The following is a 27,635-nucleotide window of genomic DNA, read 5'->3' on the forward strand; positions in this document are numbered from 1 at the left end:
GGGTGTGTGTGTGTGTGTGTGTGTGTGTGTGTGTGTGTGTGTGTGTGTGTTTCTGGCTAAATGACTTTCTTTACTTTGGAGGATGAAGATTCTCTTTGCAACAAGCTATGCACATTTACTATCACACAGAAAGAATTCATGAACCAGCATTGGTAAGTGTGCCCTTTCCCATGAAGTTAGGGGTTTCTCTTTCTTGCCTGCTGGGATTTGTCACTTATTTGGGGATTTTTGATCTCTATAGGTACCACTGTCACACCTGCAAGATGGTGGATGGGGTCGGTGTGTGCACAGTGTGTGCCAAAGTCTGCCACAAGGATCATGAGATTTCCTATGCCAAGTATGGGTCCTTCTTCTGTGACTGTGGAGCCAAGGAAGATGGTAGCTGCTTGGTAAGGGGGCCAGAATGCTTGTTGTGCTCTTAAGTGATTTGGCAGTTAGACCAGACTGGGAGAGAATTGCCAGGACGCACAAGGGTCTAGTCCATTTGCCTTCCTGGTGAAATCCAGTGCAGTGTCACAGGCAGAACTGGATTGGTGTGGGAGCATTTTGGGTTCTTTTAAAGTTGGCTTTCTCCCCCACCTTGTTGTATGACCCTGTCAAAGTCATTTCTTCCTCTTAGATTCCCTGTATCTTCTGAAAAATGAAGGCTTTAGATAGGATGACCTGTGAGATTGCATTTGCACCCAAGATCTTCTTTGGCACTAACATATAATGAATCTGAGTCTAGCTTGTGCCGCTGCCATAGGCGTCTTGTGGGCTGTAGGCAGGCTGCATCATCTCTTGTCATTTCTCCCAGGCTACCTCTAGATCTAGTTTATTAGACTCCGTCTCTAACAAACGATGATAGGGAAATAGTGAGGAATAGGATTCATGAGGTGTTATCCTCAGAATAAGACATCATACGTGAACAGTTGGGAGGACAGAATTTAGGCATCATAACTAACATTAGTAGATGATGTAAAGCCAGGACAGACATTGGACAAGAGAATCAGGCTTCTAGAAGGTCTCAACAGTCTAGATAAAACGTTGGACTGAGGAGCATATGTGTTACAGTTAACCCCCCAAGTAGCATGACAGTGGAGGCCTGGCTAGTAGTGGTGGTTCTAAAAAAGATGGGGGTGGGGTTCAGTGAATGACACGGTCAGTATGAAGCTGTAGTGCATGACAGACAAGAAAACTAATACAGCTTTCACCTGCTCTGAGAGATGACGTCATGCCTGTGGTGCAGAGACTCCCCCTGGGCCCTGCTGAGATCATCCCTGGAATGTTGTATTCATTTCTGGACTGCACATTTAGGGAGGCCGTTTATTGGCTACAGAGTGGGCTTGGGATGAGAAAGCTCAGTTGTGCCGTGTGAGGATTATTTGAAGGAAGTAGTCAGGATCAGAGAAGATTTAGCAAACATTTGTTTTCCTCTTGTATCTGAAGTGCTAGCATGTGAAAGAGAAATTAGCTTGTTCTGCTTGACCTCAGAGGGAAATTCAGAGAGACAAATTGAGATTTACTATAAGGAAGAACTCTACAGTTAGAGGTCTCCAAAAGTAGGCTGGACTGACTTGAGAGGCTGTTCATTTTCCTCTTCTTCAGGTCATTTTTGGGGTATGTTGTTCGAGGCGTGATATTCTGTAACTCATTGCCATGATTAGCTGCCCCAGGGTCTCAGGTATATAGACTCAAGGTCCTGTGGGTAGGGCCAGGGCTTTCTGAGTTTTTATTGTTTTGTTTCAGGCTCTGGTGAAGAGGACACCCAGCAGTGGCATGAGCTCCACCATGAAGGAGTCAGCATTTCAGAGTGAGCCCCGGGTTTCTGAAAGTGTGGTGCGCCATGCCAGCAGCACATCCCCAGCAGACAAGGCCAAGGTCACCATCAGCGATGGCAAAGGTGCTGATGAGGAGAAGCCCAAGAAGAGCAGTTTGTGCCGCAGCGTGGAGGGCTGCCGAGAAGAGCTTCAGACCCAGGTGGGCTTCCCAGATGACTCTCGGCCAGGAGTAGGGATGAGAGTCTGAGAGCAAGTGGAAGAGGGCCTCCAGATTCTGGGCTTCTCTAGGGCCATTGGGCACCTAGAGTCACAGATTTTCACCTCAGTTTCTCTACATGTGTGATGGGAATAGCTGTAATCAACCATTGGCAGTCATCACCTCAGCAGGCTCTGTTGCCTGATAGCGTAAAGCAGGGGAGGGACACTGGAGCAGTTAACTGAGTCAGCAGCACAATAAGTTTGGCAGCCATTTGCATGAAAGGGAAATGAGGTCGGGAAGTCTTGAGTTTTTATACTAGTCAAATGAAACCTCAGTTGGTTGTTCCAGTGGCTAGCATGTTGGACTAGGAAGGAGGAGAAATGTATTGTAATGGCACCTCCTCAAGGATATCACAGAGAGAACACTTGATCTTTGTGCACTTTTATTTCTTCATTTGTTTTTTTCCTCAGGCAAACTTCTCCTTCGCTCCCTTGGTGTTAGACATGCTTAGCTTCCTCATGGAGGCCATTCAGATCAACTTCCAACAGGCTTCAGCTATGGGCAGCAGCAGCCGAGCCCAGCAGGCACTCAATGAATTACACACCTTGGACAAGATGGTGGAGATGACAGACCAGCTGATGGTGAGTGCCAATGTGCTCATGGAACCAGGCAGTGCGTGGACCAGTGAGTGCCAATGTGCCCATGGAACCAGGCAATGCAGGGACCAGTGAATGCCAATGTGGTCACGGAACCAGGCAGTGCGGGGACCATTGAGCTAACTGGCAGTCAGCTTGTGCCCCGTGCTGCCCTCAGCACCCTTGAGATGTCTTCTCCACCTTCTTAGGATAAGTGTCTAGCCATGAACAGTCTGTCACCTGATTGCATACCTCCTCTAGTCCTCTGGTAGTACATACATTACATACATTGTACCTAAGTACCCCTATTTGTTTCTTTAAATTTTATTTTATTTTCTCCCAAGTACATGTAAAGACAATTTTTAGCATTCATTTAAAAAAATTTTGAGTTCCAAATTTTCTCTTTCCTTCCCTCACCTACCTCCTCCCTGAGACAGTAAGCAATTTGATATAGGTTATGCATTACACTTATTTTTTAAAAAGTAGACCTAGTACTGGCACATTATCACTTGGTTACATTATCATTGCATATTTGTTTTCTCCCCTTTTTGTAGGTCCCTACCTTAGGCTCTCAGGAAGGTGCCTTTGAAAATGTCCGGATGAACTACAGTGGAGACCAGGGCCAGACCATTCGCCAGCTCATTAGTGCTCATGTGCTAAGACGTGTGGCAATGTGTGTGCTGTCTTCACCCCATGGGCGACGCCAGCATTTAGCTGTCAGCCATGAAAAGGGCAAGGTGGATCCTCCAGTTCCCTTATTCGCTCACTAGGATTTGTTAAATTTATATTTTATTTTTTCAACAAACAAAAATTCACCTCTCCTGTTCCAACTCCTCTACTTCTCCCACCCCTATTGAGAGCAGAAGAAAAACAAAAAACAAAACATTTAACATAGTTGTATCAACAAAGATATATGATCAAGCAGAAAAATTGCTGCATTGGCCATATCTCTCTGTCTCTTACACTTACACACACACAGAGTGAGAGATCTCTCTCTCTCATACCCTCAGTCTTTCACCTTTGTCTTACAGCATGGGTAGCATGCTTTATCATTAGTCCTCTGAAATTGTGTTTGATGATAACATACTGTTCAGAGTTCTAAATTCTTTCAGTCGTTTGTCTTTACTATTTTCATTCTAAGAAATTGTTCTCCTGCTTCTTTCTGTGTAATTCACTCTACATCAGTTTATCCAGGTCTTCTCAGGGTTTTCTGAAATCATCTCCATCATTTCTTACAGCCCAGCCATGTACTAGTTTATGGACATCCCCTCAGCTTCTCATTCTTTGCCACTACAAGAAAAGCTGTTATAAATGTTTTTGTACATCATTTTGTTGAGTTTGTTTTGCTTAGGACTGATATTCCCCCTAATTTTCCCTTCTTCTAATTCCCTTTCCTCACTCTTTCCTTGTTGAGTGAAATGTATTTTTGTATCCAACTCTGCTTCCCCATCCTGCCCTGTTTATTTAACTGTCTAATGGTTAAAAATTGTTTAATCCTTCACAATTCTTTCTTCCATCATTCTCATTTCTTTCCTGTTTTTTTCTCTGGTACTCTCATTTCAGTGACAAAGACATTCTTAAACTTTTAAACGTTATTTCATCTCTTTTAGGAATTCTAGTTTAATTTGTGCCCATGTTGTGTTTTTCTTTGAGGCTTTGCTTATAGACGTTTGGAGTTATCCTCTTCTGATTTTTTGTCTTGAGTATTACTGTCAACATATTAGCATTTTATGGTAGAATTCTTTTTTTGTTTGCCCATTCTGCCAGGTTACTTCTTAACTTCACACTTGATGTTATGGCTAGGCTTTGTGTAATTTTAGAGGGAAGAGGGAACATGAATTTCTCTGGACTAGTCCTGTTGCTGTTTTCTTGGGGGTGTTGAGTATTCTGTTCCAAGATCCCAGGGACAGCCCAGATTGGAGAGCTACAAACTTTCAGTGGTTCCAGAGTAGTCTAGTCTAGGGTAAAGTTTTATTCTTATTGTGGTCCCTATTGTCTGAGTTCTGCAGGTTCCTCCTCTGGGCTCACATCACCTTCTTAGCTGGATCGTTGACCTAGCATCGGATAGTAGGCAACACAGTTGCCAGGTGGCACCTCTCCCTATTAAGTTACTCTGGTATGGGTCTGGGGATGCCCCAGTATGGGTCTAAGATACCTCCTTCTCAGGTACATAGTCTCTCCCTGGACACTGGAATACTCTGCATTCAGTGATCCTGGCCACAGCTTGTCCTCATTTTCTACAGATCTTTCTGTCTCCCTATGCCATCATGTGCTGGAAAAACAACTTCCTGTGACATTTTCTTGGATTTCCCCATCAGGATTCAGTAGGGTGCATTTTCTAGTGCTGTTTGAAGGAATTTTTTTGTTTGAAGGTGGGGATGGGCAGGGTGCTCTCTACTGACTGCTTCCTGCTACTCTGTCATCTTGACTCCCAATAATGCTAGGAAGGTATTTCTTGCCCAGCTGCCAAACAAAGCTGTAGCAGAGGTTCCTGGTCACATGAGACAAGGAAGAAATCATGCCCTTTACTGAAGGTTCTGTGTCTTCTGATGGTATCATAACTGGGAATATATGTTGGCTTTGTTTCTTTGCAGATTACTGTTCTACAGCTCTCTGCACTCCTCAAACAAGCAGATTCCAGTAAAAGAAAGCTGACCCTCACCCGCCTGGCATCGGCACCAGTCCCGTTCACTGTGTTAAGTCTCACTGGAAATCCTTGTAAGGAAGACTATCTTGCTGTGTGTGGACTGAAGGTAAGAGTATAGAGCCAATTTTGGAGTCCATTAGAATTTTGTAGAGAGTTTTAATCTTTTCCCCAGATTGTCACATTTGTCCCCTTATTAGATTATGTGCTACATGAGGGCAGGGACCCCTCCCTTTTCTATTCTTCCCAATGATGATCATAATGCACTTGACATAGTGCTTAATAAATGTACTGAGTTGAAGAGAATGCAATACATGCCTCTATGGCCCCTTCATTCCTTTTATTTTATGGCTATTGATATATTTTGATTTTAGGTAAAATTAGTCAGAAGATTATACTTTTCTAAAGTCCTTTGCCTGACTGCTTCTTGCAAGGAATTTGAAAACTTCTTTATGATAGTTTAAGTGGTTGTCTTTAAAGGGTTCCTTTCAACAAATTCTGTGAACCCTTTTGGAGTGCCTACTATATACAGTGCCCTAGGGACAAGATTCAGATAAATAATAATTTTTGTCTTCATACAACTTAAATCAGGGGAGACAATTGGTAAACAAAAGATCATACAGAAGAGATCATGAGAAACACATAAATGTTCAAATAAGGTGGTATGCAAGGTTCAAGGAGAAAATGGCCATTTGTGACTCAGGGAAGCAGAGGTCAGTGGGGAGGGTGGACATCACACTATATCTTGAAAGTGCAGAAGGGATGAGGATGTCAGTATGCGGAGAATGGGTCTAGAAGGTCCTGGTGGGAAGCATTGAGGACGGGAGAAGATTACATGACTAGGCACAGACATTGCACAGCCAAGAGGAAGTCTCTGTTTTGGGGTATAGAAGTCAGTTGAGAGGCCAAGAAGAGAGGGAGATTTCTGAGACTTGAGCAGGAGTAAGTCAGACCATACTTTGTCTTCTTTGTCCTCATGCTGGGTACCAGGACTGCCATGTGCTGACCTTCAGTAGCTCAGGCTCCGTTTCTGACCACTTGGTGCTGCATCCTCAGCTGGCAACGGGAAACTTTATCATCAAAGCTGTGTGGCTACCTGGCTCGCAGACAGAGCTGGCCATTGTTACTGCAGACTTTGTCAAGGTACCCTCTGCTCTTATTGTTGGTATAATGACTGTGTGGTGATTGGGAGCCTCTGCCAGCCAACAGCGCGCTTCAGAAAGCCTCTCGATGGGGGTGAGCCATTGCTGTTGTTCATCCTTTTTTCTTGAAGAAGACCAATGACATCACGAAGGTGATGGCTTGACTCGGGAGCGAATTGTTTTTAAGTGAGAAAGAGCTGCTCAGAGTTGTCAGCCTCACTCCTCCAGATTCATCCAAGTCTAGTGACAAGATACAAGTCAGGATGCCAACCTCTCTGGCTCACTGTTTAGATTTTGATGGCCTAGAATGAGTGTAAATAGCAGTTGTTTTCTATTCTGTTCAGAAGCTTTCAGGGTCTTCCCTTCCAAGATTGATAATTTTGTGATGGTAAATTAGGCCATCTTTTGTCTCAATTCTTAGTTTTTGAAAGGGCATTGCTTCAGATCCATTAGGAACTAACAGATTTTGCTTTTGCCAAGCATAAGAAATCCAAGTCAAAACTCATTCTAATCCTTCATCTACTAGTTTCCAACTCAGCCTGGCAGCCTTGGTTGGTTTAGCCACTAACGAATCAGGTGAGGTTCTGCCAGAGAGGACCAAGAGTTGCTTCTTATTTAGTCTTTTTTCTCTCTACCCTACAGATATACGACCTCTCTGTTGATGCCTTGAGCCCAACCTTCTACTTTCTCTTGCCGAGCTCAAAGATCAGAGACGTTGCTTTTCTCTTCAATGAAGAGGGCAAGAACATTATTGTTATAATGTCCTCAGCTGGCTACATCTACACTCAGCTCATGGAGGAGGCCAGCAGTGCCCAGCATGGGCCTTTCTATGTCACAAATGTGCTGGAAGTCAACCATGAAGACCTGAAGGTTGGAGTGAATTTTCTCTTTTCTCTGCCCTCAATTATTTAGGATTATAGGATTTAGAATTGTAAGAGACCCTTAGAGATCCTTTAGTCTAACATCCCATTTTATAGCTGAGGAAACTGAGGTTGAGTGGTAAATTGAAGTATCCTGTGCTACCCAGGGAGTAAGGAATAGAGAAATTGCTTTCTCCTCTGCCATGCAGCCTCTCCAGCAGTTTATCCATGAGAGGGGGAGAGAATATTTGTTCTTTTTTTCATCTGCTCTCTTGTTTCCCAAGACATTAAATACATCTTCATGTGCTCAAGGGTGAAACTGCTTGACCTTAATGATCCACCATCCTCAGTTCCCAGGGTTGGGGTTATAAATTTCCCCCAGGAGATGTACTCTCTGCAGCAGCCAAGCCGGAGCTGCAGAGGCCTGCCTGCCTGCTCTTCAGCTCTGCTGGTGCTTTGCTCAATACACATGTTGGGTCTGTGTCCCAGCAGGACAGCAATAGCCAGGTGGCAGGAGGAGGCGTGTCTGTGTACTACTCCCACGTGCTGCAGATGCTCTTCTTCAGCTACTGCCAAGGCAAATCCTTTGCAGCTACCATCAGCAGGGCTACTCTGGAGGTGCTGCGTCTCTTCCCCATCAATATTAAGAGGTAGGAGCCAACTTTATGCTCATGGGCAGGAGCATTCTCTCTCTTTGGCATCAGCTGTAAGTAAAGGATGTTTTTTGTACCATTTCATCTGGAAACCAAAGCCAAGTCTTTAAGTAATAGGATTTTGTGAGAAAGTAATCATCAAATTTTTAAAGGCAGAAATAAAAGTTTGGAGGCCTTGGAAAAGTTGCTTTATAGTTACCTCTTGTTTGTGTTTCTTTTTAAGTAAATCACCCACATTTAAGGAAAGTCAAGAGTACAAACACTCAGCTGTCCATGCCAGGAAACATGCTTTGCTGTATGTAAACTTGGAGCATTAGACAAGATAGTGGACATGGAACAAGCAGGCAATGTCATGCTCTTATCTGTCTGCCAGAGTTCTGGACATAGAGGGCCACATATTGCCATTCAGACCCTTTGAATTTGGTTGCTAAGCAGTGTTATCAATAGACTTGTAATTATGATATGAAATGTGCCCTAGTCTGCAGGGGCTTACTTTTGGGGCTAAAGGAAGATGTGTATTGAGTCCAGAACAGAATTAGGTCATAAAGACAGCCTAGGTGTGTGCAGTGTCATTCCCTCCAGTAATGAATGGCCAGAGTTGATTTAGTTGATCTGGTTGAGCAGGCATTTGTCCCTTTCTCCCTTTCCTATACCATCTTCATTTGTTATTGGTCCATGGTAGTCTGTTGAAGAGAGTGACTTCTTCATTCTTTGGGTTAATATAGAATTAATGTTTGATGATTGTCACCTAAATTATTGTGGGCCCATCTTTATTTGTTGCAGTACTAATGGTGGCAGCAAAACTTCCCCTGCTCTTTGCCAGTGGTCTGAGGTGATGAACCACCCTGGTTTGGTGTGTTGTGTCCAGCAAACTACAGGTGTGCCACTGGTGATCATGGTGAAACCAGACACCTTCCTCATTCAGGAGATCAAGACTTTGCCAGCTAAAGCAAAGGTTGGTGCCAGTTCCTTCTGTCTTTGACCATGAACCTTTTCTGCTGTTAGCCGAAGATTAATTCTTTAGCCTCATTGTAGAAGAAGAATTTTGGCCATTTTTCTCCTAGACCCCTTCTTCGAGGAAGAAGTTGCTGCTGCTCTGCCATGATTTCTCAGTTTTGAACACCTTTTTAACTGCTGTGGTGGCTGATAATTGTCCTTTTTTCCTTCCCAGATCCAGGACATGGTTGCCATCCGGCACACAGCCTGCAATGAGCAACAAAGGACAACCATGATTTTGTTGTGTGAGGATGGCAGCCTGCGCATTTACATGGCCAATGTGGAAAACACATCCTACTGGCTCCAGCCTTCCCTGCAGCCCAGCAGTGTCATTAGCATCATGAAACCTGTCCGAAAGCGCAAGGCAGCAGCCATTAGTAAGGAGCCCCCACCCACACCTTTTTAAAGCATTTGAATTGTATTTGGATATAATGACCACCTGTTAGCAGAGGACAGCTGCTCTAATCTATAGCCTAATACATGTTTAGTTTAGTTCTGAATTAGGTTTGGGAGGAGGCTCTTTGGGTTTTTATCCTTGGGAAACATGGGTTTTCCTGTATTCAGAGTATAGCTAGCATATGTGAACAGAAAGAAGGCATCAAGGTGGTTGATTTTCCAACAGACAACCAAGAATTGAGCCCTTGTCTCTGAAATGGTATGCACTGTTCCTTTGGGACAATGGTGCTCCAAGGCAGGAGTGTTTGAGTTAGAGTAGAAAATCCCTCACAGACTGTTGCTGGGCTCATCCTGGCTATTCATATTTCTTGTACGGGTCGGTGTAATTCACATTTCTCAGGAGACAATATTAATGATTAATGGGCTAAATCTCTTACCAATGAGAGGGCCAGTCCTGGAGTAGATTGTTGGCAGGGAAAAGGAGGACAATGAAGTATCTTCTCTGATACATCTTGGGATAGTAGCAAGAACATGGGACTTAGGAGCCACACTTTGCTTGATGTCCTGGCCTTGACACTCACCTGGGACCTGAACCAAGTCTCTTCACTTCTTTTGAGTCCTATGTAAAAGGAGGATAATAACTCATACTCCCTCACTCCCAGAACTGTGGTGAGAAACACGCTATAGAAATGGGATCTGTTCTTTCTGCTCTGCCTGAGCTCCTTTTCAGGCTGCTGAGCTCAAAGTTCAAAGGGTGACTTGGGCACAGAGAAAACAGGTTTCTTTCTACCAGACTCAGTGTAGATGACACGTGTTGGGGCTTTCTGACATCTCTCTCTGCTCTCTACATACAGCTACTCGAACTTCTAGCCAGGTCACCTTCCCCATTGACTTCTTCGAACACAATCAGCAGCTGACAGATGTGGAGTTTGGTGGCAATGATCTCTTACAGGTCTACAATGCACAGCAGATAAAACACCGGCTTAACTCCACGGGCATGTATGTGGCCAACACCAAGGTGAGCATTGGCCTGAGGTAGGCTCTTTCTGAGAGGTGTCGAAGCATTCATTTGTTTGGAAAATAGACTTCTTTTCAGAGAGAACACAGTAATCACCACCTGTGACTTTAATGCAAATGGATGACATTAGAACAGTGGACTTTTTAAACCTTTGAATAAGCATATGAAGCAGATGTGTTACCTAGTCTACTATAGTCTCCATACATCACATATGCAGGCGAATGCCCTTTCCACAGGCCTGTTTCTAACATTGCCAAGAGCGTTGTCTATAGTATTGGGGGAACAGGCAAGGGAGATTAGGAAATACTAGAAAATTTTGGTTGGGCTTGGAGCAAGTGTTTGGCACTCCAAAATTGAGGAGTATATAGCATGTCAGCTGGCTGTTCATCCTATGTCTTGGTCTTTCTGGCCTCAGGAACAAGGAGGAAATTATTATTCCCATTTTACAGATAAGGGTGCTAGGGAGTAGCATGTGAAGTGACCTGCTCAATCATTGAGCTGTTTTTAGACTGTTGAGTAACTCTGTCGGTCCTTCATGTGAAGATGGTGACTCTTGCTGTCTTGTGTGATGGGTGTCCGTGTCTCCTGTAGTGTCTCCACAGCAGCAGATCCTTCTGTTGTCCTTGCCCCCCTCCTTGGGCCTCACGATGGTGGCTTTGTGTCTGTCACGTTCAAGTCCTGCATGTCTGCTTACTTCCTAAGCTGTGCTCTCTTTTCTCATAGCCTGGAGGCTTCACCATCGAAGTGAACAACAACAACAGCACAATGGTGATGACGGGCATGCGCCTGCAGATCGGAACCCAGGCCATCGAGCGGGCCCCATCGTACATCGAGATATTCGGCCGGACCATGCAGCTCAATCTAACCCGGTCACGCTGGTTTGACTTCCCATTCACCCGAGAAGAAGCACTGCAGGCTGACAAGAAGCTGAGCATCTTCAGTGAGTTGGAGGCCTCTCTCGCTGACCTCTGATGAGGGGCCATGGGCCGTTCTAGCCTCTCTTGTGAGCATGATCAGTTTGGAACTGAACATAAAGAGAGCAGGGTTCCTTGGGCAGATTCCAGGAGACGCATTTGACTCTTGATAGACTTGGGATTCTGTGTCAGGCAGCGGAACAGCAGCATTTAGGGCTGTTCTCCCCCCTGGCAAGCAGTGCCTGGGAAAGGAGGAGAAAAGGGACTAAATGACATACTTATTGAGTATCCTCTATATGCAAAGCATTGTGATGGTGAACTTCTGGAGAACAAAGGAGTGGACCATGGTCTGGGCAGTGACTCGCTGTGTCTTGGGCATGGCTCATCACTCTTGAGAGGCCATGATCTGTGCTGTCAGCTGCAGGTGGCAGCGCTGTGCTGGTGGGCTAGGGAACAGAGTGCTGGGCCTGGAATCAGGAAGACCTGCATTCGAACCCAAACTCTGTTAGTGGTAGTGTGACCCTGGGCAAGTTACTTAGTCTGTCTTTGTCTTAGTATCCTCACTTGTAAAATGGGGATAATAGTAGCACCTTCTCTCTAGGATTGTTGTGGGGATCAAATGAGATAATGTTTGTAAAAAGGGCTTAGCATAGTGCTAGCCATAGAGTAGGCACTATTTAAATGGAGATATCCCTTTCCTTCTTCACCCCTCTATGGGACCTCACCATCTTTCTGTGGGAGAGGGCAGCAACCAAATAACAGAAAGAAAAGGAGGCACTTGCAAAGTGTAGGTGAGAGATGAGAAGAGAGTGCAGTGAGATCTTGTTTGTGCACAGTCTGTGCTCATGTCTCTCAGGCAGAGAGCCCAGCAGTCTAAACAGATGGAGCCCTGTGCTCTTCCTTTTTTGGGGTTGAGACTTAGTGGGGCCTGTGTTCCCTCACTGGCAAGAGCTTTTGCCTTTCAGTGCTAGGCCCCTTGATCATGCAGTAAAGGCAGGCTCAGCTCTGCTTTCCTCTTTTCCTTGTCAGGCTGTTGTGTCCCTTTTAGGAGATGCAGATGTAGCCAATAACAAGTGGTTGGTATTGTGATTGAGCCAGGAAAGGACTCTGGGAGATGGTTGTGTGTAGGACTGGCTGTACATGGTCCTGGTGGATGGGCTAGTGCCCTCACAGTGTGACCAAGTCTGGGCACATCTCTTTGAGATCCTAGGACCAAGATGGAGAGCTGACTTGTTATTTGTTACTGAAGCCAAGAATGTTTGTGAAGGAGTGGAGAGTCCTAGAGGCCTTAGGAGCAGAAGCTTGCAGAGCAAGCAAAAGAAGCATAAGGATAAACCTGACGATGCTTCAATTAGCTTCTCTCCATAGACTGGTGCAGTGTCTGCCTTTGAAGGATAGAGGGGCAATCCTGTGGAGAGCCTGCCTCCTAAATTCTCTCTTTGGTTTACAGTTGGGGCCTCAGTGGATCCAGCAGGAGTCACTATGATAGATGCTGTCAAGATTTATGGCAAGACCAAGGAACAGTTTGGCTGGCCTGATGAACCCCCAGAGGATTTCCCTTCTGCCTCTGTCAGTAATATCTGTCCCCCCAACGTGAACCAGGGCAACGGCACTGGCGAGAGTGACACAGCAGCCCCTGCCACTTCCAGTGGGACTGTCCTGGAGAGGTACCACCCTTAGATGGATTTAACTTGGACATAGCTGGCTCTTCTTCCCTTCCCCTCCCCACTCCATGCTCCTGTTTATCTTCAGAGTGTGCTTTAAAACATCTGTCCAGAACTCAGTCTCTGCCCTTCATTTTCACCTAGTTCACCAATGTTTAGTGTCTCCCTGGTAGAATTGAAGATCCCGTGGAGTCAACCCCTAAGGCTCCCTTCCCTTCTCATGATACCCTCTAGTCCAGTTTTCCTCCGAGATTTTCTGACTCCTTCCTTTCTTAACCTATTTTGATCAGCCACATAGAACGGAAAATTAAGTCTCAGGCCAGCTTGCCATTTGGGGAGTCAGTCTTGCACATGCTGCTGGCAGGTCCTCCTGGACTCTCTGGTCTTACCATCCTCTGGTCTTTTTCTGCACTAGTCACTTTTGTGAGAGCAGCTTTGCTGGTCCAAGGCTGCCCTCTGCATCCTAGGGATCAGTTCAAGAGTCTCCCAAAATATGCCTTGTGCTTGGCTTTGTGCAGGGAGGCTTGGCCAGGTATCTTACAATGAGAGATGTTGACTTTCTTAACATATAAGAGCCAAGAAGAGCCTGGCTTGACAGCACCTTTTCCCTGCCCTCCCCTTCCCCATATTGATTTATGGTTTCTACTTTTCTCTGAGCTTCACATATTTTCTTTCCTTTTTTTCTTTGCTTCCCCCCAAGTTCTGAAACTGAGTCCCTAACCAAGCTGGATCGGTTAGTATTGCCCTCCTTTCCTCTGCACGAGTGAATGTGTGTCTGAGAGCACCCTGAGCAGCAATGTGGCTTGGCATTTACCCCATTTCTGTTGACAGGGGCCATTCTGCTTCCTTGCTTTCTGCTTCTTGCATGGCTGCAGACTTCTCTCCCTGTAAAGATGGGTCGGCCTGAGGTGTTCAGACGCCCATTTGGTGTCATTGTTGCCTGCTTTGCAGACTGACTTGTAGCTTGCTCTTTCCTGCCCCTTTCCTTTCTGACCTTTCTTTATCATATGTTTTATGACCAATGGAAGAAAAATGTGTTATCTGCTTGATCACAGATAAGCAGTCAGAGAGCTTACTTGCTCACAGTTGTTTCTTGAATCCTTTCTCTTACCTTTCTTTGTTCTTTGCTCCATTTCTCTACCCCCTTTTGCCCTTTTCTCTTCTACTGCCCCCTTCCACACTTCTCTCTCTGTGTGACAGAGCTTCATATGTCAAGATACTGGGTTTTTTCATTATAATACACTTGTGAGAGTTGGGGCAGAAGAAGACTCAGGAGAGTGTTGGCAGGATGTTTCTTTGGGGGATCTTAAGCTTTGGTAACAGTATTGCTTATCTACCCTTTTCCTTGAGTGTCTGATGGGCAGCTACATAGCATCTGATTCTGATTGGCACCGTAGGTGTGCCATCACTGGGGTGTTGGCAGTGCCATGCCCATGATAACCTAGTTTCTTCTCTCTCCTTTGCTGTGAATAGCTTCAACACTCGAGGTTCCCAGGAGATGCTTGTGTGGCCTTTGCTGAAGGTATAGGGGACATCTAAAAGGACTATGGTCATGGTGTAACTTATGCTCACTTCAAGAAGTATTCAAGAATAATACTCTATCCTTGGGGGCACCCCATCATTCCTTGATCTCTGTACCCCTGTGCCTTGGGCTCTGGTGTATCCAGGTTGTTAAGCCAATTCCAGTGATCCTTGCCACAGGCAGCAGAGGGAACAGTTTTATCCTCTTTGAGAGAGAAAAGCCCTGTCTTTGAGCTGCGGATTATGAGCAGGGCCCCAGGTTGATGTGTGAGGGGGAGCCAGGTTTCACTGTGGCCTGTGACACAAGGAAATGATATGCATGGTGCCTGTGGCCGGTCTTATCACGCTCTGATTCTGTCTTTGGCATTCACCAGCTGTCCCCGAGCTACCCACAGCTGTAGTCTGCCTAGGCCAAAGCACAAGGGGGAGGTGGGCTTCTTGACTCAAGCTGCTTTTCTTTCTTCCCTCCAGGCTAGTGGGGAGTTCTTTAGAAGCCCTCGAAAGCTGCTTTGCTGTGGGTCCTGTAAGTGAGAAGGCAAGTGACTTCTTCAAAGCCATGGGAGCTTTCTGACAAGGCATGTGGGTCCTCAGGGCTTTCTGGTCTCATGTTTGAAGAGGTTGGCCTCTGTTTGGCATGGACCCTGGGAGTTGGTCACTGGGGAGCAACCCTGGGGAACACACAGCTTCTGCACCCTTGTGTGGTATCCTTGGCTATGCTGTCCTTGCCAGAGCCAGGCACCAGGCCACTGGACCAGCCACTTGAGGCCTCCACGAGGGCATGGACTTGAGGCCATGCTGTGGCTGAATCCTGCAAGAGACGGGCCTCCTGAAGTGGTGGGAGAAAGGAGGGAGGGAGAGCAGAGGCAGGCTCTTTGGGTTTGCATTGATACTTATCCCTCTGCCCTCTCTTTCTGTGTCCTCCTGGGACCAGGAAAAGAGCAAGGCTGCAGCTCAGGAGCTGGCTACCATGCTGCTGTCCATGCCAGCACCATCCAGCGTCCAGCAGCAGACAAAGAGCCTCCTTGCCAGCCTTCACACCAGCCGCTCGGCCTACCACAACCACAAGGTAATCACCCGAGGGACCCCTCAGGGCCTACGAGCCCAAACACCCCAACATTCTTCTTTGCTAACTCTTTCTCTCGAGAGATGGCTGAGCCTCTGATAGAGTAGAATTTGGGGAATGGAAACCATAGCTAACATGACACAGAGGGGAAGATGAGATCTCTGCTGCAGGTATAAACCTGGGGAGCTGAGATCAGACTCTGCTGGAGAGGCCGTAATCCTCAGTAGCTTTTGACTGGTAACACCTGCTCACATTTTGCACTCTGCAGCAGTTTGCCCATTCCCTGCCCCTTTAGGGATGGAGGGTGGCCTTGCTGCTGCGACCTCCCTGATCCTCCCATAGGCTCCAGCCCTAGTCCCCTGCTTTTGGCCAGTCCTGTGTGAGCCTGCTGTTTTAACAGGACCAGGCCTTGTTGAGTAAAGCTGTGCAGTGCCTCAACTCCTCCAGCAGAGACGGGAAGGAGCTGGACCCGGAGGTGTTCCAGCGGCTCGTGATCACCGCTCGCTCTATTGCCATCATGCGCCCCAACAACCTGGTCCATTTCACCGAGTCCAAGGTGCCCCCAGTGGAAGCAGGTGAATGGAACGTTGGGTGGCCACGCCCTTCGTCTTCCTGACTGTCCTGTGAAAACACTGAAACAAGAAGGACAGGAGAAGTGAGAGAGTGATTCAGATTACATTTGTCTTTCCTTATTTCTGGAAGAAAAGATAATGGCTAAGTATCTTGTAGCAGCTGTCCACTGGTTCTCCTTGATTCCAGTATCAGACCTCTCTAATCTGCAAAAGTGATCATCTCATTGTCTTCTACTGATTACATCACTCCTGTTTCAAAACCTTCAGTGGCTACTCCTGGTAGATCAGGCAGTACAGATTCCTTAGCTTGACTGTATGTCCTTGCTTTGTAACCTTGTTTCATATTCCTTCTCTTCCTTTGTTCTACAGCCCTAATAAACTGTGCTACTTGGCATTCCCCAGCCTCATCTTACCCTTCTGCACTGATCTAGAATGTAATCTTGCTTTTCCCACAACCGCCATCTTCTTTTTATCTTAATCATCGGTGATGCCTAATCATGATGCCCCCTTAGAAAATCTGAGGCTGACCTGGCCTCTACTTGAAGGCCTCTAGTGAGGGGGAGCCTGCTACCTCCCAAAGCAGTCTTTTTTTCTTTCAGACAGTGTTAATGGTTGGGAAGTTTTGTCTTGTATCAAACCTTAATTTACCTTTATGAAAATTTTCACTTGTTGCTGAAGTTAACTGGGACTTAGCAGAGCAAGTTTAGTCCTTATTTCATATAACAGTTTTTCAGATTACTTGAAGCTTGCTACAGTTTTTTAAGTCTTTGCATTTCTAGACTAAACACCCCTCATGTCTTCAGTTGATCCTCACTTGGTATCCTCTGGAATCCCTTCATCTCAGTAGTTTGCCATCTGTCTGTGGTTGCTTCCCAGATGACTAGTATCTTCCTTAAAATAGGGATTACGAAACTGAGCACAGTGTTGTAGAGGTAGTCTGATTGCTTTCCCTGATCTTGGGAAAGATCTTGGGGCAGCGAGGTGGCCCAGTGGGTAGGACATAGGGCTTAGAGTCAAGGAGACTTGAGTTCAGATCAAGCCTCAGACACTTCCTAGCTGTGTGTCACCCTGGGCAAGTCACTTAACTTCTGTTTGCCCTCAGTTTCCTTATATGTAAAATGAAGATAATACTAGCACCCACCTCCCAGAATTGTTGTAAGGATCAAATGAGATAATACTTGTAAAATACTTAGCATAGTGCTTGGCAACATAATAAGTGCTATTTAAATGTTAGTAGTAGTAGTTATCTCGCTCAGCTAGAATGAATTTCTCCTTCCATTTAACTCTTAGAACACTTTTATGTTTGTTTTATTCTTTTGCCATTTTGTTTTGTATTATTGCCTTTTGTATACATGCTCTATACCCTCTATTGTAGACTACTTAAGAGAGCTATTTATCCATTTGTTGAGTTGAAATGACTAGAATCTTTCTTTGAGAAGCATTCAGAATTCCAGAAAAGGTGGTAATCCTTCATTGAATACCACTTGCAGGTCCCTGAATCAGTGACTTACTCTTTGCACATTCATCCTTTCAGTGTTCCCACACATCTTTGGCTAACTCTAGGCCATTATCAGGCACTTTGAAAAGAACCGAAGTCTATTCTGTGGAGCTATTCACGTTCTAGTATTTTTATCTTGTAGACATTGCTATAAGAACTACTTCTGTAACATGCCTATTCCACAGAGTCCCTTCTGATTATCCCTTATGTTTGGCATCAGTAATATCAGAGATAATGTGATTTCTGGATAGAATTTATGTTTTGTGAGATGCTTCCCTTACCCTCTAGAGTTCAAGTCTCTTAACCTTTGGGGTATAACTCTGAGCCACACTTGGGTTAGGGTCCTAAGGTAATGTTTGTCTTTATGCTATTCAGCTGTTGTTTTATAAATTCAGTGGCCATTGTCCAATTTTGGTTCTAACTCCCTAACTCTTATCCTGTAGAGCCCCCAAGCCAGCACTCTTAAGTTACCCTCAGAAAGTTATTTGTTGATTTCTTTAAAGTTATCTCTTGTTCAAATTTTTCCTTTATCCATCATCTTTTCATCCCTTTTCCTCACAATTTGTAGTCCTGGGATTATTCTAGAGAAACTTTGACACTGATGGCAGAGTGGAAAGGCCCCAGACTTCTGTTTCTTTAATGCCAGTGATAAAATTGTTCTGGAATGTGCTTTCCCTATTCTTATTTTTTTCCTTGTACATTCCTGTTAGAGTCTTGAGACAGCTCTCCTTTGGATTGGGGCCTTCCTTGAAGCTATCTGCACAGGCAGACATCCCTGGCTTGAGTTAACCTTAATGAAAATTAAATTTCATCCCCAGCTTACCACCATTAATAATTTTCTTTCTGCTGCTTAGAAGGAGTGGATGAGGGGAAAGAGCCCCAGAAACAAACGGAAGGGGATGGCTGTACTTTCATCACTCAGCTTATCAACCATTTCTGGAAACTGCATGCATCTAAACCCAAGAATGCCTTTTTAGCACCTGCCTGCTTACCAGGTATTTCATTAAAATAGCTGTTTTGTCTGGTTTTTGTTTTCAGGGAATGGTCAGTTAATAATCAGAGGGTGTTTATTAAGCACTTACTGTGTAACAGGCCTTGATTGGGCTGAGGGCTTGGGACATCAAGAGAGGCAGAAAAGGTGGGAATAGTCAGGGATAGGTGCTGATAAGCCCAGGCAAAGCAGCAACTGCCTACTTGTTTTGTTTTGGTGAGTGTATGATTGTGAATCCATGAAATATTTGGTACCTTAAGTATTTTGAGGATCATTTGAGAGAGAGAGATTATTTTAGGTACATGCTGTGATAATGACCCACACTCTCAGTGTCTTCAGTGCTTGCTCCATCTGCCTTTTCTCTGAGAATGGCATTCCAACCAAGAAACAGGAATTTAGCCATTCTAAGTGGCAAGGGTTTTCTTCCAATCTCAAACAGTCTTGTATTTTCTAATTATTTTTACTCTTTTTAGGTTTGACTCATGTTGAAGCTACTGTCAATGCATTGGTGGACATCATCCATGGCTACTGTACTTGTGAGCTAGACTGTATCAACACAGCCTCCAAGATCTACATGCAGATGCTCCTCTGCCCCGTATGTATCAGTCTGCTTTCTTTCTGACTGTCCTGTCGCAGTCTCACAGGGGATGATGCTGAACATCTGAATAGAGAATCTTTTAAAAATCTCTGTCAGATTGGGAAAATCTGGGGAGGCCTCTGGCTGCCAGAACTTGTTTCCTATCCTCATATTTTTGTACCCACTGGATTCTTGGGCAAGTAACTGATGAGGCAGTATGGTATGGAGGGAAAAACACTGAGTTTGGAGTCAGAGGACCTTGGTTTGAATTCTAGCTCTTTTATAAGCTTATTTTTATTAGCTCTTTTATTAACATTGGTCAAGCCAATTTAACTCTTCTGAGCCTCAACTTCTTCATCTCTAAAGTGAGTGAATTGAACTTTTCTAGCTCTTAAGTCTGTGATCTTTGAAATGGAGAAAATGGGAGTCAGCATTTTGAATAGCAATTGACTGTACTTCTATAAAGCTTGTGTTCTATTTCCAAATGCCCCCCTCCTTAAGAGAATACAAGAATTAGAAGCACAGGTTATTGTAGTATAGAAAGCTATTCATTTTTTTAGGTTTGGTCTAAAACAACACAAGAAATAACTTGACTTTATACGTGTTGGCTAACAGTCTGCTGTCTTATACGAATGACTAGTCTATCTTTTACTATAGTGGATGTATATTGATATGTTTAGGGGTCAGGGGTGAAAGGCTGACCTGATCCAGCTGGGTCTCAGGATTAGTCAGAAAGTGTAGGGATTAATTGATTTGATGAGTACCTTGAAATCCAAGTGCGATGGCTTCCGTTTATATTTCAGGATCCTGCTGTGAGCTTCTCTTGCAAACAGGCTCTGATCCGAGTGCTAAGGCCCCGAAACAAGCGGAGACATGTGACACTGCCCTCTTCCCCCCGGAGCAACACACCCATGGGTAATACATGACCTGGCTGTCTGTTTGGCATGTGGTGCTTATATGTGCTCAGAGAGAAACAGTGGTGTTATTTTTCCTGTCTTGCCCAAGGTCCCTAGGATTAGGTGGAAAATGCCTGCCATCTTCATCTTCTCAGGCTAAACTGGCTGGGTGTAGAGCTTAGCCTTCCAAGGAAGGCTCAGTGCTTTAAAGCTCCTGGTGCTGGATTGCCACTGTCCATAGGGTATTGATAGTCCATGCTGTAACCTGCTGCAGCTGGAGGAATGAAGAAGCCAGGAGCCCTGAGGTGACCTAGGTTTCTCTCACCCAGGGGACAAGGATGATGATGATGATGATGATGCTGATGAGAAGATGCAGTCCTCAGGGATTCCAGAGAGTGGGCACATCCGCCAGGAGAGCCAAGAGCAGAACGAGGTGGACCATGGAGACTTTGAGATGGTGGTGAGTCTTAAGTCCTTCAGGAAGGGAGCACAGGGCTATTATGAAGCAGCCCCTTCCCTTTTCTGAGGTGTTCAGCAGGGGCACTTAGCAGGCTTTCTCTCTGCAGTCGGAGTCCATGGTGCTGGAGACAGCCGAGAATGTGAACAATGGCAACCCTTCTCCCCTGGAGGCTCTCCTGGCTGGTGCAGAGGGTTTCCCTCCCATGCTGGACATCCCACCCGATGCAGATGATGAGACTATGGTGGAGCTCGCCATTGCCTTGAGCCTGCAACAGGACCAGCAAGGTAGAAGGCTTTCCTGGCATTGCTGTGGCCCCACAGGAATGGCCTGTGTTAGTGAATGGTTTTCATTTGACTTATTAGCCTATGCCCAGATTTGGGAGATGAGGTTGATCTGGGTAACCGCTGCTCGGAGATACAGGTGGAGAGTGACGGAGGGGTTGCCTTCAGTGGATTTCATCTTAAGTGTTTCTCAGGCCTGTCTTTTTGGTTATTTCTTCCTGAATCAGTTTGGCTTCTCTGGCCTGTGTCCTTGTTTGAACAGATGGATACTTGCCACCATCACCCATCACCCAAGCCTGGTGGGTGGACGGCAGTGGCTGTTTAAAGACCTCCTGCTGGCTAGGAAGGAGCCATGCACTGGTGTTAGAGGCTCTCAGCAACAGCAGGTGGCCTGAGTAGTGTTGTGGTTAAGGGGTTGGAGGGGGTGTGATGCTCACTCTCCACTTGTTTCCCAGGCAGCAGCAGCAGTGCCCTGGGCCTGCAGAGCCTGGGACTGTCCGGCCAGGCACCCAGCTCTTCCTCCCTGGACGCAGGAACCCTTTCTGACACCACAGCATCAGGTAACTGTCCGCAGCGAGGAGCGAGGCTCAGGGCCCCAGGACCCTGAGGCCTCCCTGCCTGTGCTGCGCAAGTGTGATGGGCAGCTGCTTTGACAGGCCGTCTCAGGCTCACGGCTTCAGCTTTGGCTGGAAGCTGCGTGTGTCAGAGGCATCTTGAGAAACACTGCTTGGCAGCAGCGCATGTCTGTCTTCTCTGTCCCTTCCCTGCTGCAGTTCGACTCCACCTGGTGCCACGAGGGAAGGCCTAGAAAAGGCCTGGTGGCTGGCGAAGTCCAGGCTCCGTGGAGCCGTACGGTCTCCACTGGAGGGCTTTGTAGCATTTGGGGCAGGAAATACAGACCCCATCTTTCATTTTTTTCCTCACCACTTCTAGGTAAAACTGAAGTGGCAAGAAGTAAGAGTGTGCTTCAGGTGAAATTCGAGTGACTTTTGGATCAGTTTGACCAACTCTGTTACCTTTGGGCTCAAAGACTGAGGGATAGCATGGACTTGAAAATTCGCAGATAATCCCTAAACCTCATTGTAGTTTTAAGTTCATCCTCTTTGCAACAAAACTTACCAGGCCTGGTAAAAAGAAATATTTGACCAGCATGAATTTCATCAGTTTTTCACTTTCCTCACTTGTGTCCTCGTGAAGGTATAAATGGGCGAAGAATTAGACCCAGAATGAGGCCAATGAGAGGAAGAAGGGTTTGCAGTAGAGAGCCTGAATAGTGGGCTTAGTGGAAACCCAGTTCTTTCATAGGCCAAGGGTTGACTCCAGTATGTTTTTAGACCATGGCTCCCTATTTTCTATTCTTTTCTTTTGGAAATCTTACCTTGAGAAGATGAGCAAAGAAGAAACCAACCCAAGCCACTGTTTCCTCTCTGCCCCACAACCACCACCATGGCCTGTAGCTTCTCTTGAGGCTTGTTGGATGACTGCCCCTAGGGTGTTAGAGCTTTGAGATGGATGTTGTCCTTTGTGCTGTGTGGCTTTCTCACCCATGCTCTGTGGCTTTCTTGGCTGGTCCTTCTTGGTGTGTTGCATCCAGCATTTCCCCCCTGTCTCAGCTCAGTCCTAATCCTGGATGCTGTGGCTGTCTCTGGGGAATTTCCTTGCTTCATTATTAGTATTTGATGAGGCTAATTAGAAAGTGTGAAACTTCCCATTGAACTCTCCCCATGCCATATGATTTCAAGAAAAGAGAGAGAGAGAAATGGGCTGGTTTGTGAAAGCACATGGTGTATGGTTGATGTGGGCTTTTCATAAAGGAGGTATCCTTGAGTGATCAAAATAGAGATAAATGCCCATTATAATTTAGAGTCCCTTGCTTTGGATGATCATGACCGGCCAATGTCAGGAACACCTAGACACTAAAAGACCATGATGTATTTTATTTGGGAAAATTTTGTTGAATGTCAGTCATATTCAACTTGTAGCATAACTCAGTGGCTAAGGAAATGCCCAGGGAGCTGGGTTTTCACTTCTGTCTGAGCAGCAGTGAGCGGTGTACGATGTTCGTTCCTCCTGGAGATTAACCCGCAAAGCTGTCTTTTGGACAACAGGATGTAAACTGCACCGTGTGCTTTGATGCTGTCACACCCAGGCAGTGTTTTTACCTGTAACAGCTCTTGTTACTCTCTTAGCTCCAGCATCAGACGACGAAGGCAGCACGGCCGCAACTGATGGCTCCACCCTGCGGACTTCTCCTGCCGATCATGGCGGCAGTGTGGGCTCCGAGAGTGGAGGGAGCGCCGTGGACTCAGTGGCTGGAGAGCACAGTGGTAATGTCTCACGAGAGCCTGTGGAGAGGGTAGAGACAAAGGGAGAAATTACTGCCTGAATGCTAGGCCTAGATTGCAGCGAGTGGACATAGCTTGAACTAAAGTGTTTTATGCTCCTTATTGAGATGCATTTGAAGCTATAAGTATTTTTCTTAATAAATTTTTTTTTTTTACATCACTTACATTAACCACTGTATCCCTCTTCCTCATCCTCTAACCCAAAGCCATTCCTTATAATAAAAGAATTTGGAAAGAGGAAGAAAAAAGAAGTCCAGCAAATCTAACTGATGTATTGAAAAAGGTTGATGTTCTGTGCAGTGTTCCATGGTCCATACCCCTCTGTAGAATCTAGGGGAGGTAGCTTTCCAGGGCTCTTCTCTGGCAGCAAGCTTGACTCTAGAGGTTTAAGCTTGGTAGTATCTTGAGCCCAAAGAGATAAATACTGAGAAAGATACATAACTCTTCTTTGATTATCAGGGCCAGTGGAGGGGGAACCATTGGGGTTCAAATAATCCTAAGTGGAAGTTAATCTAAAAATCTTTTTTTATTTGGCTTTGGAGCCCATTTCTGTGTATGATTTCCTTCCCTAGATTATTAAAATCAGCTTGCATTCCCAAAATGCATAGCAGTTCATTGAAGAACTTGGGGGCTGGGGGGAGTATCTGACCTCAAAGCAGCTGAAAGTGAGCTTTCCTTCCAAAAATTCTCTTAAAGCATTTTCTCTGGATCCTTCCTTTAATCTCCGGTTACCCTGTAGCACATAATATTTGTGTGTAACTTTTATTCTCTGCACACCCCAAACCCTCCATTAGATTGTAAACTCCTTCAGGGCAAGGGGATATGTCATCTTTCATTCTGTGTCTAGCACTAAGCTTGCTCTAGGCACTTAGGGTGATTGAATTAGGTTGAATAGGGGCAACCAACCTGAGATAAGTTCTGTTTGAAGACTTCAGGTCAGCTCTAGTTTACTTTTCTAGGATCTTGAGCCAGTAGGAATTCCTCTGGGGAGTGCTAGCAGAGCTTAGGTCAGAGAATCTGGCTGACTTGTGGCTGGAGGTCTGTCCAGGGATGTCTGTTGCGCCTCTCCCGTGCCTTTCCCCCCACTCAGAGACTTGCTGCCCCATCAGCTCGGCTCAGTAGAACACTGATGAAGCCGGGCTCTCTGGAGCCTCTCTAGTGTCATGTGGAGAAAAATGCTTTGAAGGCCACCGATCCTACTCATACTCCTGGCTGGCCACTCGTGGGAGAGGGTGGAGAAGGGAGAAAGTGTTGCTTCTCTTTGGGGCTGATGATGTTTTTTCCTTCCTTTTCTTCAGTGTCAGGGCGGAGCAGCGCCTATGGTGACACCACCGCAGAGGGCCATCCCGCTGGGCCCGGTAGCGTCAGCTCCAGTACTGGAGCCATCAGCACCACCACAGGCCAGCAGGAAGGAGATGGCTCAGAGGGAGAGGGAGAAGGGGAAGCTGAAGGAGACCTCAATACCAGCAACAGGTCAGGGTCTTGAAGGTGTAATGGGGAAATGCTTCTTCACTGGGCAGGTGAGGACTGGAGGCACTCTGAACACAAAGAGCTTAGAAAACGGATTAAAATCTTAGAGCTAGAAGAGATTTCAAAAGGTCTTCTAATTAATTTCCCTGCCTCTAGCTAAATTTGTACCTAACCTGACCCAGATGGAGAATCTATCATGGGTGTGTCTGTAGTCTCATGTTTATCTTAATCGTGTTGTAGTTGTCCAGAAGTCTGTCTTTTTCCTTCACTCATCACTATCCATAAATTGGTATTAAGCCCTGAATATTTAATCTAAGTTGTTGTAATGGCTAGGGGGCTGACCTGCTTTGCTTTGTCCCCCTACTGTGCTCAGTGATGACAGTAAACATTCTTTTGACCTGAGAAAGCCTATGGGTTTTTTGGGCCTTCATTTGGCCATCCTGAATGGAATCCACCAGGACCTTTCTTGTGCTCCTTTGTTCACCCCTAATTCAGAAGGAAAGGCCTCTGTTTTCTAGGTTATGATGAATACCCCATGTCTCCTTTCTTTTTTTTAATAAGACTGCACATGGTCCGCCTGATGCTGTTGGAGAGGCTGCTGCAGACCTTGCCCCAGCTGCGTAATGTAGGTGGAGTCCGAGCCATCCCCTATATGCAGGTACCTATCAGGTATTCCTGGAACTGCTTACACTGTGTATGGGTAGGCCGTGATCATACACCCTTCCTTTCTCCTCTTGCTGTGTGACCCCTGGATCCGGGTTGGTGTCAGGGTTATAGAATATTAGAACTGGAGGGGATTATAGAGACTGTCTAGATCAATACCCTCATTTATAATACCTGGAGAAACCACGACTCAGAAAAGTGAAATAAATTACCTATGGTCATATGAGTAGTTAGCAAAAGAGCTTTGAATGAGGCTCTTATGGCCAAAGCCCCCTTTCTTCTTGTTGACAGTAGTGCTTTTCTTCCTGAAGGAGGTCTCAGCATGGCATCCAGTGGCTCTCTAGGATTGTCTTAGCCTTCTTGCACATTGCTCCCCTCTACACATTCTGCAGTCTCCTCTCCTCCCCCATGGCCCTCTTACTTCCTCTCTACACTGACAGTCTTTCCGCTCTGGAATGCCCTTCCACCTCTTAGAATCCTGTCCTTTCTTCTGGTCTCAGCTCAAGTATCACCTTCCGTACTGGGTGTCAAACACGATGTGCAGCCTTAGCCATCTTTTTCTGTTTGAGGTCAATACAGTACCGCTGTTTGACACGTACTTTTCCTGGTCACTCACTTCTACCCTGCCCCTACTCTTGGTGCCTTACTTCCCAGAATTACTTAGTATTTATATTTATGCATTTTATAGCTGTATGCACATATTGCCCCCAGTGGATTGTAAGCTCCTGGAGGACAGGGACTGTTTGTATTCCTGGCACCTAGCACAGTCCTTGGCATGCTAGGCACTTAATAAATGTTTCTTGATTGATTGGTTGATTGACTCTTTGTATGGTGATCTTCCCTCCATAACATAACGGTGATGATAATGATGATAAGAGCTAACATTTATAATGCTTTAAGGTTTACAAAGTACTTTATAGACATCTCATTTGATCCTCATGACAACATTGTGAAGTAGGTACTATGGGTATTATTATCCCCATTTTACAGATGAGGAAACTGAGGCTCAGAGGTGTTAAGTGACTTGCCCATGGTCACACAGCTAGTAAGTGTCAGGGGTGGGATTCAAATCCAGATCTCTCTTGATTCCAAGTCCAGCATTCTTTCCATTATGCCACACAGCCTCTTATTCCATCATGGCCTGATAGTTCTATCATTGTACTCTATTCCTATTTATTGGGAGACTCTTCTCTCAGTGCTGAAGTCTCAGCCCCTCAACTTACCCATCTATATCAAATGGAGGTAATAATCCCCACTCCCCCGTCCCAGCCCATCTTGCAGCAGTACTTTGTGGATAAATGAAATGGAGTTCTTATCAGTAGAGGAAACTAGGAAATTAGGACTAACCTTGCCCTTTTATGTACCCTGCATTCAGAGCCTTTACTCTCTAAGAGCCCAGATTTTATCCTTTGCCTGTCTGCTGCTTTCTAGGTCGTTCTGATGCTCACAACTGACCTGGATGGAGAAGACGAGAAGGATAAGGGTGCTCTGGACAATTTGCTGTCTCAGCTTATTGCAGAATTGGGCATGGACAAGAAGGTGAATTCTGAGAGTCAGCGGGAATCTTTCTTTTCTGTTCCTTGTGCCTGTGTCTGGGGACTGAAGGATTGGCAGAGGCCCTGCTTCATCCTGCCATTTCTGATGTCAGAGCAGTTCCTGGAGGACCTGCTCACTGAATTCTTCAATGCATTATTCATTTTGTGTGGCATTGTAGCCATTTTGAACTTGAGGGCCTATGTTTCCCATGAACACATGGGGCACATTCTATCCCTGAATCATCAGCATGAGACTCTTTAGTTGTGATTTGATTGGCATAGTCTCACCCCAAGAGCTTAATGGTAGGTTTCAGGGCTTCCCCATGTAGCTGGTGGTATTCTCTTTGCAGGATGTTTCTAAGAAGAATGAACGCTGTGCCCTGAATGAGGTCCACCTGGTGGTGATGAGATTGTTGAGTGTCTTCATGTCCAGGACCAAGTCAGGGTCCAAGTCCTCCATATGTGAGGTAAGCTTGGCCTTAGGCTTCTTGAGCACGAGCCAAATGGGGCATGCCTAGGAAAAGGGTAACACTTGTCATTGCGTGGGTTAGTTATGAGGAAAATATTTCAGAAGCCCCTTCTTCTAGCTATTGGTCCCTTCAGCTTTTACTGATGTTTGAAGACAAGTGAGGGCTTCATATTTAAGGAACCCTTCCACACCCTGAAGTTCTCCCTGCAGTCATTCATTGGAAAGGTTAAAGAGTATTGGCAGGTCCATTTTGGGAAGCAAAGGACTACTTTGCCCAGCAGACTCTCTTGCTGTTTGTTGTTATAAGTTCAGCAGTACAGCAGAGACAAAGTCACAGATGCAGGCGCGCGCGCGCGTGTGTGTGTGTGTGTGTGTGTGTGTGTGTGTGTGTGTGTGTGTGTGTGTGTGTGTGT

At 45.7% G+C, this 27,635-nt stretch overlaps 1 protein-coding gene across 3 annotated transcripts in view; it reads left to right on the top strand.

Moving 5' to 3' along the window:
- Window positions 1-27,635, top strand: part of UBR4 (ubiquitin protein ligase E3 component n-recognin 4) — a 145,980-nt gene that overhangs the window by 49,693 nt on the left and 68,652 nt on the right. For 2 of the 3 annotated variants that reach the window (XM_069079151.1, XM_069079153.1), the window contains 28 exons: window positions 82-152; window positions 242-389; window positions 1,729-1,959; window positions 2,430-2,600; window positions 3,149-3,331; window positions 5,189-5,347; window positions 6,229-6,381; window positions 7,023-7,250; window positions 7,733-7,890; window positions 8,677-8,848; window positions 9,065-9,266; window positions 10,140-10,303; window positions 11,027-11,243; window positions 12,668-12,884; window positions 14,874-14,937; window positions 15,334-15,468; window positions 15,866-16,040; window positions 18,390-18,530; window positions 19,000-19,121; window positions 19,907-20,018; window positions 20,329-20,459; window positions 20,566-20,743; window positions 21,196-21,300; window positions 22,930-23,067; window positions 24,384-24,558; window positions 25,117-25,213; window positions 26,650-26,757; window positions 27,104-27,220. In XM_069079151.1, coding sequence (XP_068935252.1) covers window positions 82-152; window positions 242-389; window positions 1,729-1,959; window positions 2,430-2,600; window positions 3,149-3,331; window positions 5,189-5,347; window positions 6,229-6,381; window positions 7,023-7,250; window positions 7,733-7,890; window positions 8,677-8,848; window positions 9,065-9,266; window positions 10,140-10,303; window positions 11,027-11,243; window positions 12,668-12,884; window positions 14,874-14,937; window positions 15,334-15,468; window positions 15,866-16,040; window positions 18,390-18,530; window positions 19,000-19,121; window positions 19,907-20,018; window positions 20,329-20,459; window positions 20,566-20,743; window positions 21,196-21,300; window positions 22,930-23,067; window positions 24,384-24,558; window positions 25,117-25,213; window positions 26,650-26,757; window positions 27,104-27,220 — 4,272 coding nt within the window. Of the gene's footprint in view, window positions 1-81; window positions 153-241; window positions 390-1,728; window positions 1,960-2,429; window positions 2,601-3,148; window positions 3,332-5,188; window positions 5,348-6,228; window positions 6,382-7,022; window positions 7,251-7,732; window positions 7,891-8,676; window positions 8,849-9,064; window positions 9,267-10,139; window positions 10,304-11,026; window positions 11,244-12,667; window positions 12,885-13,581; window positions 13,615-14,873; window positions 14,938-15,333; window positions 15,469-15,865; window positions 16,041-18,389; window positions 18,531-18,999; window positions 19,122-19,906; window positions 20,019-20,328; window positions 20,460-20,565; window positions 20,744-21,195; window positions 21,301-22,929; window positions 23,068-24,383; window positions 24,559-25,116; window positions 25,214-26,649; window positions 26,758-27,103; window positions 27,221-27,635 lie in introns of all 3 variants that reach the window. The other variant, XM_069079152.1, reaches the window with a different exon arrangement.

Source organism: Petaurus breviceps, unplaced genomic scaffold (genome assembly GCF_028583685.1).
Source record: "Petaurus breviceps papuanus isolate PSGF00001 unplaced genomic scaffold, PetGlider_PUasm1.0 91041, whole genome shotgun sequence".
NCBI lineage: Eukaryota > Metazoa > Chordata > Mammalia > Diprotodontia > Petauridae > Petaurus > Petaurus breviceps.